Here is a 10977-nt window from a genome sequence, read left to right as displayed (position 1 = left end):
AGAAGATTCTTTCCCCGCTGTTTAGCCAGGGAGAACATCGCTTGTGATGTAGATGAGGTGCTGTGGCCAGACGAAAATGGGAGGCAGGATGCAGCCTAATGTCTTTTTTCTTACATTTTGCATGTGTTTTTGTCTTTTTGTGTTTAGAGTTTTGAAAGAATGAGCCACTATCATTTCTTTTTAAAAAATTGCAGAAAAACCTTTATCTTGCTGAATGTTTTTCCTGGTTATCTCCTGTTGGGTATGGAAAGTGTTACATACAAAACACAAGTGTTCAAAAATACAGCATTTTGGAAATAAACGAAAATGTTTTTGTTACTGTATTGCATTTGTGTGTGTTTATTTATGTATTTTTGAGTAGGTATACACTACTGTAACAATCTTTACAACCGGCTACAGTGTAACACTGAAAATGCAAAAGGCATAAACCTACTGATTGGATATTCATAGTAGTGTTTTGTGTTGAGCACATCAGTGTGTTGTTGGTTGAAAGACAGATTTATTCATATGACATGTGTATGTCATTTTGATGCAAAAAAAAACATTTTGGAAAGAGAACAGTTTTGAATGCTGTGTTTGCTTTTGCTAGAGCTTTGTAGAGTTTTGCAGTTTGTGTTTTGTGTTTAGAATTTTGGAAAAACGTGTGTAAACAATTGTGGAAAACTGTAAAAAGCAATTTTGGGTTGACCAATGTAGATATTTTCAAATACATCCAACTTAAAAGTTTAATTTCATTTTTTTAAAGTCTTTTGGATATCAGAGCAATCTTCAGGGAATCCTATTCGAGTAAGAACATTATATTCATATGATAGGTAAGCTATACAAAAGCTTGCCTTTCCAACTGACAATCTCTTAGAAATAAATATAAACTATTGGAACCAATATTTTAAAAGAACAAGATGGAGGAAATGTCAGAACATCACTAATTAGATTACAGTTAACAAAAATGTACACTTAATCCAGTATAAATGAATGTACAGAATTTATTATAGAAGAGAAATTCTACAGCACAAGGGCAGAGTCATGTCTGAAGTGTAAAACTACTAATGACTCAATATGCCTTCTGGGAATGTTACAAAGTTCAAAAGTTTTGGGTGGAGGTGGCGAGATGGATGTCAGAGGTATTACAATGTAAATGTACTTTTAATTTGTCTGTCTGTATATTTCAAGACATGACATGTGAGGGTGCACTGATGAGTTGGACAAAACTCTTCTCATCAATTATCTTTAAAAAACTTATATTCAAACTGAAAATGAGCCAATTCTCTGTCGTTCATGCAATGGAAAGGTCAACTGCTTTATCTAAAAATGTAAAGTGCGATGGCGACAGAGAGAAACAAAATCGTGCAGTTTGTGGCCATGTGGAGAAAAGTGATAAGGGCACTGGACATAGGGGTGGGGGCTAGTGGGTCTGGGCAGGTATGTTTTGTATTGTTTATAAAATATGCAAATTCAATATTGTGTGACTGTGTAGAGTCCTGTGAGTGTGCATAGAGTCAGTGCAAAAATCTAAATAAAAGGCTCTTAGGTGTTTATTGCAATGAATAGTTTGCTGCCACTCCACCCTGTTAGCCTGCATTGTCTCAGGACATGCCCGAACACTGCTCCTCCCGTCCCTGAGTAGAGCACAAACCTGTTCACTGAAGGGGGTCCAGGTATTACTATATATACAAAAGTATGTGAGGACCCCTTCAAATTAGTGGATTCTGCTATTTCAGCCACACCCGTTGCTGACAGGTGTATAAAATCGAGCACACCGCCATGCAATCTCCATAGACAAACATTGGCAGTAGAATGGCCTTACTGAAGTGCTCAGTGACTTTCAACGTGGCACTGTCATAGGATGCCACCTTTCCAACAAGTCAGTTCGTCAAATTTCTGCCCTGCTAGAGCTGCCCCGGTCAACTGTAAGTTCTGTTATTGTGAAGTGGAAATGTCTAGTAGCAACAATGGCTCAGCCGCAAAGTGATAGGCCACGCAAGCTCACAGAATGGGGCCGCCAAGTGCTGAAGCGCATAGCGCGTAAAGATCAACACTCACTACTGAGTTCCAAACTGCCTCGTCACCACAAGAACTGTTAGCTTCATGAAATGGGTTTCATGGAGTGGCGCAAAGCTCGCCCCCATTGGACTCTGGAGCAGTGGAAACACGTTCTCTGGAGTGATGAATCACACTTCACCATCTGGCAGTCTGATGGACGAATCTGGGTTTGGCGGATGCCAGGAGAACGCTACCTGCACCAATGCATAGTGACAACTGTACATTTTGGTGGAGGAGGAATAATGGTCTGGGGCTGTTTTTCATGCTTTGGGCTAGGCCCCTTAGTTCCAGTGAAGGGAAATCTTAACACTACAGCATACAATTACATTCTAGATGATTCTGTGCTTCCAACTTTGTGGCAACAGTTTGGGGAAGGCCCTTTCCTGCTTCAGCATGACAATGCCCCAATGCACAAAGCGCGGTCCATACAGAACTGGTTTGTTGAGTTCGCTGTGGAAGACCTTGACTGGCCTGCACAGAGCCCTGACCTCAACCCCATCGAACACCTTTGGGATGAATTGGAAACACCGACCCTGAGCCAGGTGTAATCGCCAAACATCAGCGCCCGACCTCACTGATGCTCTTGTACCTGAATGGAAGCAAGTCCCCGCAGCAATGATCCAACATCTAGTGGAAAGCCTTCCCAGAAGAGTGGAGGCTATTATAGCATCAAAGGGGGGACCAACTCCATATTTGTATTTTTATTTAACCTTTATTTAACTAGGCAAGTCAGTTAAGAACAAATTCTTATTTACAATGACGGCCTACCAGAAGGCAAAAGGCAGGGACAGGGGCTGGGATTCAAAATAAAAAATATATAGGACAAAACACAGCAGCACAACATGGTAGCAGCACAAAACATGGTACAAACATTATTGGGCATAGACAACAGCACAAAGGGCAAGAAGGCAGAGACAACAATACATCACAGGAAGCAGCCATAACTGTCAGTAAGAGTGTCCATGATTGAGTCTTTGAATGAAGACGTGGAGATAAGACGGCCCAGTTTGAGTGTTTTTTGCAGCTCGTTCCAGTCGCTAGCTGCAGCGAATTGAAAAGAGGAGCGACCCAGGGATGTGTGTGCTTTGGGGACCTTTAACAGAATGTGACTGGCAGAACGGGTGTGTATGTGGAGGGTGAGGGCTGCATTAGGTATCTCAGATAGGGGGGAGTGAGGCCTAAGATTAATGCCCATGATTTTGGAATGATATGTTCGATGAGGATACTTTTGGTCATGTATTGTATGAGTGTAGAGCGATCATAATAGCCTACTAATGGAGTCAATAAAGTTTTAATCACATTCGTGCTATTGAATGTGAAGCATTCTGGATAATGTCCCAAACAGGGACGAAGTCCAACAAAAGTGACGCTGAAAAACTATTGACTGTTGAGGGGAGGACGCTTGAGAAAGGGAAATAGAAGGGCCAGTAGAGGACCAAAATATATTGGAGGGCGAAACAGTAGCAGAGCCGAGGAGGACATGAAATCGAAGAAGCGCTTCCTTATCAGTTGATCTTGTGGCGAGGGGGATAAAATTCATGCTGTGGTAGTGGGAGTGTCGCGCCTTCTAATACGTTTTAAATTAGGTAGTGTGGATAACACGGTCTCCGCTGTTTGTGTGTGCGCACGCGAGTGCCCTTGTGTGTGTGTGGAGGGGGGGGGGGGTAGTTCGTAATGACTTTTCAGCCTTGATACAATTAGGCTGTACAACTAAAAACGGACTGATCCCTTGGCGCATGAGAAGCTCGAGGGAATGTGAGAGGGAAGGAACTGTAATACAGTACAACAATGCCATGGACAGTGACTTGAGAAGATCCCGTTTAGGGTGCACTTGTTTGGTCTATTTCATCATAACGTATTGATCCAATTTATGATGGAGTGGCTTGGAATTTCCTGTTTGCTGTTCGGTGTGTTACTCCGGCCAAGCAACACACAAAACGTTGTGCCTGACGCAGGTGAGTTTAGCCTACCTTATACAGGTGTGTCACGGTTAGAGAGATGGCGTTTTCATATTTACTGTAGACTCTCAACATTGTTCCTTTCTGCAGTTGGCGCTGATTAAAGTCGGGATACTCAGTCACATCATTAGATAATCATTAGTTTTCTAACAATGACCTCCTTAGAATGCATCGTAATATTTATCTGATCACATGGCTTAATAGTGTGGTATAGCCTAAATCCGCAAAATAGTAACTTATTTACAGGGTCTAGTATAAGTGTATTGTATTATTGACAGAGTTCATATTTTTTCTGTAAAGTGTTTGTGTGTGTGTGTCTGTGTGTGTGTGTGTGTGTGTGTGTATGTGAGAGAGAGAGAGAGGGAGAGGGAGAGGGAGAGAGAGAGGGAGAGAGAGAGCCTTCCAGCTCTTGGCATTACAGTTGAAAGGGAGACAATGGAAGCTCTGTCTTTCATTGATATTGCTGTCTTCAAGAAAAACATTTGTCCTGCTGACTTAGGCCAGAATTTTTCTGGAAATGGGTAACATTCTGTTTGCCAAATTACAATAACAAAGCTGTAATAATATATCCACGCTTATGGTAGTCCCCAACTAATTAAAAATAAACATTTGGATCTATGACTCAGGTTTATTTGAAAAATATTAAGCAAAGCCTTTGGAGACATTTTTCTGCGGGTCATAAAGGTGGGAACAAAGTTTAATGGATTTTTTTAGCTACTTTTTAATTACATAAACAGAGACTTAGGGTTTGAAGGAAAAGCCATACTTCTTCTCTATTACATCTCTCACACGCAGTCTCTCTTGCTCACAAACACCTCACTGTGGAATGCAGAGGGAAGAGAGCTGCAAATCCCTTTGATCTCTTCTCTCTCATGATCCTTCTCTTTTCCTCCCAATATTCCACTAAGCATCTATTTTATAAGGGGTTAATAGGGGATAGTGCCTCTGCCTCCTTTCCCATCCCTCCCTCACTCTCTTCTCCTCTCTCCTCTCCATCTGTGTTAGTTACTATTGTATGGTTGTTTTCAGACATTAGCTGATACCTTTCTCCTGATTGCTCTGTTCTCCTTCATTTCCTCTCATCCCTCCCTCCCTCTCTCTCCCTACCACCACCATCATTTTCTAGCGCTCTATAAAAGTTTCATGATTGTGGAATGTTGTTCCAAGAGGGCTCTCTGAAAGGAACAGAGAGCTGAAGTTTATGTGGGTGACACAGAGAGAGAGAGAGAGAGAGTGAGAAAGGGATAAAGGGAGATGAAAAATAACAAAGGCTCTGCAGGAAGTGGAATAAAATGGGCGGAAGAAGTGACGCAATATGCATAATATGTATATGTGCCTTTGGATGATGGCAGTCATTTGTGTGTGTCTGTGTCTGTGCGTCTGTGTCTGTACCAGGCGTCAGCTTGTGATTGAGTGATACCTGTATTGTTCTTACTAGACCAGAGCATGTCAGTGCATCACCCCAATAGCATGTTAGAACAGCAAAATCATTGGGTTGCTCCTGCATTCATGCAGGGTTATACACCTGTTACAACAGGTCATGACAGCTGATGGAAAAAGAGATGGGTTTCATCTGACATGCCCTTGTCCCTGAGGTGACAGAGGTACGTCTACTGTTTTACCAACCATATACTGTATAGCTGTTGCCAACCTGCTTTGGCAGTCAGCCTCTTAGGCGTTCTATCACACCAGTAACACACAGCAGAGAGGCAGAGAGCTGAGTCAGACACAGGACAAATGAAAATGTATGAGCTACTATATTTGAATTTACTGCAAGTGTGTTTTTGTTTTGTTAGTAGAAGCTGGGGTGTAGAAACTGGAGTGCTAATAGAAGCAATTTAGATTTTACTGGAAATGATTATGGTATGTAGATGGTTGAGAGAGCAAATGGGGCTCAATTGTTTCTGAGAATAAAGATCCAGTGACAATTATAATGTGCTCATCGGAGTGCATCTGTCCAGACTGTGGCTATTCTCTGCACATAATGTTCTCTGTCTCTCTTTTTATCTTTCTCTCGCTCTCTCTCTCTGTTGTTTTGTTTCTCTTTCTCTAGTTTGTGTCCGTTTTCTTCCAACTATCCTCAGTTTTTAATCTGTTTAATTTCTCTCACTCCCTTGACAGTCATCTCTCAACCCCATATCTTTATCCATATTTTAGCACTCGTCTCTTCATCCCTCTTTCCTTTCCTCTCTCTTGTCCTGTGTTGTCCTATGTTCTATGGCTTGGATCCCAGTCTGTGTTTGAATAAAATGGCTTAAACCAATAAAGTTTATTTTGACTGATCACACAAAGAACAGCTAATATTTAGATTTGGACGTAGGAAGATTAGCAAGTAAAGAACTACCACGACAGGTAATAACATTGGCAAACAATGTTTTTTGAAAAGCTTTTCATTACAAGTGTTTTTTTGTTGCCTTGTGGAATCTGTTCCTGGGCTTGCAGCCACATGCCTGCTTACAATTCTCTTTGTAGATATACGGTATCAGGGATAAATAGCTTCAGTGTGATCGCTCTCTCTCGTCCTTTCTCTCACTCTCCCCCTTTCTCTCTCAGCTCTGAACTGTTGTGAAGGGGACATCCTACTCCTGTTGGATTCTTCAGGAAGTGTGTCATCCTATGAGTTCTCTCGCCTGCTGCGCTTCCTGTCTGAGCTGCTCCTCCCCTTCTCACTGGGGCAGGGCCAGGTGAGGGTGGGGTTGCTGCAGGTGGGCACTGAGCCACACCTGGAGTTTGGTCTGGACGCCCACAGCACCCAGCCTGGCCTGCAGGGGGCACTGCAGAGGACCAGGCAGCTCCAGGGGGACACCAACACTGAGGCTGCCCTCACACTGGCACAGGGGCTGCTAGCCAGGACTGGAGCTGGGGATGAAACAAAGCTCCCTAAGGTGCTGGTGTGGCTAACGGACGGGGTAGAGCCGGGAGTAGTGGATGGACCAATGGCAGAGCTGAGAACGGCGGGCGTGTCCGTGCTGGCTGTCTCTACAGGACACGGGAACTACCAGGTGCTGCGGAGGGTGGTGACCGCACCCATCGAGTCCCACCTGTACTTTGTGGACATCGATGACATCAGCATCATCACAGAGGACCTGAGGGAGGCCATCATTGGTGTGTGGGGCGGGGTTGAGGGAGGGAGGGAGGGAGGGAGGGTAGTGACTCACAAAGGGTGGATACAAAGACAGAGGAAATAGATGACAATATATGAAATAAAACAATTTGCCCTTCAAACAGCACAGCATTGTATAAAACCATTCAGCACACATAGTTTTCACTTCTAACACTACAACAGAGGTGGGACTATGCTGCTTGACTAGAACTGAGTTGCCAGACTCAAGTATTTATAGACAGTCCTGAGATTGCAGCCTTTGTATTGTCCATGCAAACTCCCCACCTGAGGTGTAGCTCTCCCCGCACCCCCCCCCCCCCCCCCTCTCTCTTTCCTCTTTCTCTCTCTTAGAGCTGATCCATGCTGAGCGCCTGCGGGTGGTAGAGGTGTCCTCCCACAGTGCCGTGCTGCAGTGGCGTCCTGTCCTCAGCGCCAACACAGGCTTCTATGAGGTCCACTACAATTCTATGCTGCCAGGTGGCGGGAAGGGTCAGCCTAGTGGCGGGGCCAGCAGCGGGGTGCAGTACCACAGACGGACCCTCCCTGGGGATGCCAGCTGGATAGAGCTGAGTGGTCTGCAACCAGACACCAGCTACACCGCCTCCCTCAACCCAAAGTCCAACCAGGACTACCTCAACACCCTCAGTGCCAACTTCACCACACTGCCCGGTGAGAGGGCGGGAGGAAGGGAGACTGGGAGAGGAGGAAGAGACGATGGAAAGAAAGGGATTGGAATAGATGTCAGGAATGTGGGAGTGGAATATAAAGTTCAGTGACATGGTAGAAATATGAAATATGAATAGTCTAATAGAAAATCAACACTGGTAGACAATCTTTTTACATTATTGAACAACTTGTTGTGCATAATAATAATCTATTTTATTTTTCTGTCATCCCCCTCTCCTCCCTGTCCTCCTCTCTCACACACCCTAGAGGTGTTGAGCCCAGCGGTGGTCACGGTGTCAGACTCAGGTCCTGACAGGGTGCGAGTGAGCTGGGGTCCTCTGCAGCCTGAGCAGGTCCAGAGGTACCAGATAGAGTATGGAGCTCTACCCAGTGGACAGGTCCACATGGTTATGCTACACGGACATCAGAATACCACTCTGCTCACTGGTCTAAAGCAAGAGACACAATACCTGGTCACCATCAGCGCCCTGTACTCCACTGGCAAAGAGAAGGCATTGTCTGTCAAGGCCTGCACTCAGGAGGGTAAGATGTGTGTGTTTTTGTTCACCCTCTGAATGGCAGACATACACAATCCATGTTTCAGTTGTCTCAAGGCTTAAAAATCCTTCTTTAAACTGTCCTCCCCTTCATCTACACTGATTGAAGTGGATTTAACATGTGACATCAATAAGGGATCACAGCTTTTACCTGCATTCACCTCGTCAGTCTATGTCATGGAAAGAGCAGGTGATCTTAATGTTTTGTATACTCTATGTATTTATCGTAATCATTTATAAGGAGTCCATCCCTCCCACTTTTACCTTTGGGCCTGGCCCCTCTCTTTTTTTCATTCTGTGATTTATGGCTTTTATAACAAAGCACAGACACTAACTTGTCCTGTATCTCTGTGTGTATCTCAGTGTTGCCTGCCCTGGCTGACCTCCAACTGACCCCAGTGGGGCGTGATGAGGTGCAGGTCCGGTGGCGAGGCCACGAAGAGGGTCTGAGGGGGTACTGGCTCAGCTGGGAGAGGGGTGAGACAGAGATCCCCTCCCGCCCTGCGTCCTCTTCCCTATACCTGCTCCCTGGCTCCTTGTCCATGCTGCTCACACACCTGGCCCCCAGCAGCCGAGTGTGTGTGTCCCCTGTCTACCGCACGGCCCGGGGAGAGGGGCTCTGCTGCACCACGCACACGCAAACTGGTCTGACACTGCGCACACAGACACACACACGCACAGGTCTGCCAGCCTTATATTGGACTTGACCGATTTATTGAATCGCCACATTATAGTCATTGTAATTTTAAGGAAGTAGTCGTCTTCATATGGCAACAGGAAAGTAATAACCCCTTTTTCTCTCTCTCCCTCTCTCTCACTTTGATAGGGCAGTATTTTGCAGTTATCAATGAGATTTGCCTGCAATCAGAGAGCTGAAGTGGAGGAAATGTTTGAAATTTGAAGTGCTTTATTGCCACATCAATGCTGTGGTACAATGGAGTCACATCTCTATGTCGCTTCAAACCACTTGATTATCCAGTATTCACACCCCTTGACTTTTTCCACATTTTGTTGTGTTACAGCCCAAAATTAAATGGATTAAATTTAGATTTTTTGCCACTGGCCTACACACAATACCACATAATGTTTTTCAACATTTGCACAACTTAATTAAAAATGAAATGTCTTGAGTCAATAAGTACTACAAAGATACAGGTGTCCTTCCTAACCCTTTTGCCAGAGAGGAAGGAAAACGCTCAGGGATTTCACCATTAGGCCAATGGTGACTTTAAAACAGTTACAGAGTTTTATGGCTGTGATAGGAGAAAACTGAGGATGGCTCAACAACATTGTAGTTACTCCACAATACTAACCTAATTGACAGAGTGAAAAGAAGGAAGTCTGTACAGAATAGAAATATTCCAAAACATGCATCCTGTTTGCAACAAGGCACATTTTCGTCTGAATACAAAATGTTATGTTTGCGGAAAATCTAATACAACACACTACTGACTACCACGCTCCATATTTTCAAGCACAATTGTGGTGGCTGCATCATGTTATGGGTATGCTTGTAATCGTTAAAGACTGGGGAGTTTTTCAGGATAAAAAATAAACGTAATGGAGCTAAGCACAGGCAAAATCCTTGTTCAGTCTGCTTTCCACCGGACACTGTGAGAGGAATTCACCTTTCAACAGGACAATAACCTAAAACACAAATCTAAATCTACACTGGAGTTGCTTACCAAGAAGACAGTGAATGTTCCTGAGTGGCTGAGTTACAGTTTTGACTTAAATCTATTTGAAAATCTATGGCAAGACCTGAAAATGGTTGCCTAGCAATGATTGAGAACCAATTTGACAAAGCATGAAAACATTTGAAAATAATATTTCTGTATTTCATTATCGATTAATTGGCAAAAATGTCTAAAAACATGTTTTCACTTTGTTATTATGGGGCATTGCATGTACACAATACATTTAAATCATTTAGAATTCAAGCTGTAACACAACAAAATGTGTAATAAGTAGAGGTATGAATACTTTCTGAAGGCCATGTAAGTGGATTATGTTGTCATTTCATAAGGAAGAGAGGTACTGGGTCATCTGGGTCAAGATAAAGAAGTGTAGCTTCAGCATAGAGCTGTTGTGATCCAAATGGATGGATTCCATTTCTCTGACTCCAATGAGAAGGATTGCCACTGATGGGGGATAGGTGGATGGGGATGAAGAGAAAGAAGGGTGGATAGAGGGGAACAAAGAAGACATAGAACCCCCTAACTTTCTTGAATAACTGTATCTTCTCTCCCATCATCCATCTGGTCATATTGTGGGCATGCTGTTACACATAGGCATTTTAATAATTTCTGATAAAAAGAGAAGTATATTCACTTCATAAACATGATGTAAAATCAAAATGTACTTGTACGCTTTCTCACATATTTTTTATATTCAGTTTTCAGTTTAGCTTCCACATAATAGGCTGCAGTCAACATTTAAACCCATCAGCCTGGCTCTTGTGAACTTGCTTGTGAAGATCGCCATCTAGTGGGACACATCTTTCACCACAGGCTGTGACAATCAGGCCTATGTTCAACTTGTTCAACTCTTTGTCTGCTGCACAGTACACCCCTAAGTGTGAATATAATGCAAAAAGCTAAGCCCGTGTTCCAATTGAACAGCAATGCATTGGTCTCATATAGATGGTAGATAA

General features: G+C 43.6%; 1 protein-coding gene across 2 annotated transcripts; it reads left to right on the top strand.

Moving 5' to 3' along the window:
• The first annotated feature begins 3211 nt into the window (after window positions 1-3211).
• Window positions 3212-9472, top strand: LOC115207783 (von Willebrand factor A domain-containing protein 1). 2 transcript variants are annotated; one of them, XM_029775258.1, is made up of 6 exons: window positions 3212-3995; window positions 6552-7103; window positions 7453-7770; window positions 8035-8310; window positions 8688-8969; window positions 9151-9472. In XM_029775258.1, exons 1-6 carry the CDS (start codon window positions 3911-3913, stop codon window positions 9198-9200), a joined length of 1563 nt encoding a protein of 520 aa, XP_029631118.1. In that variant the 5' UTR covers window positions 3212-3910; the 3' UTR covers window positions 9201-9472. The 2 variants fall into 2 exon arrangements, with proteins under 2 accessions (XP_029631118.1, XP_029631117.1); XM_029775257.1 differs by having other exon boundaries at window positions 8688-9005.
• Window positions 9473-10977: the final 1505 nt, after the last annotated feature.

The sequence above is a fragment of the Salmo trutta genome, chromosome 14, assembly GCF_901001165.1.
Source record: "Salmo trutta chromosome 14, fSalTru1.1, whole genome shotgun sequence".
Classification (NCBI taxonomy): domain Eukaryota; kingdom Metazoa; phylum Chordata; class Actinopteri; order Salmoniformes; family Salmonidae; genus Salmo; species Salmo trutta.
This window is presented reverse-complemented; position numbering and strand designations above follow the sequence as displayed.

Bases quoted from the DNA above. Each gene is read 5' to 3' on its own strand.
- LOC115207783 (XM_029775257.1), top strand. From the start codon at position 3,911: ATGATGGAGTGGCTTGGAATTTCCTGTTTGCTGTTCGGTGTGTTACTC. The intron at 3,996-6,551 runs GTGAGTTTAGCC...TTTCTCTCTCAG, and splicing joins AAACGTTGTGCCTGACGCAG to CTCTGAACTGTTGTGAAGGG. The intron at 7,771-8,034 runs GTGAGAGGGCGG...CACACACCCTAG, and splicing joins CAACTTCACCACACTGCCCG to AGGTGTTGAGCCCAGCGGTG.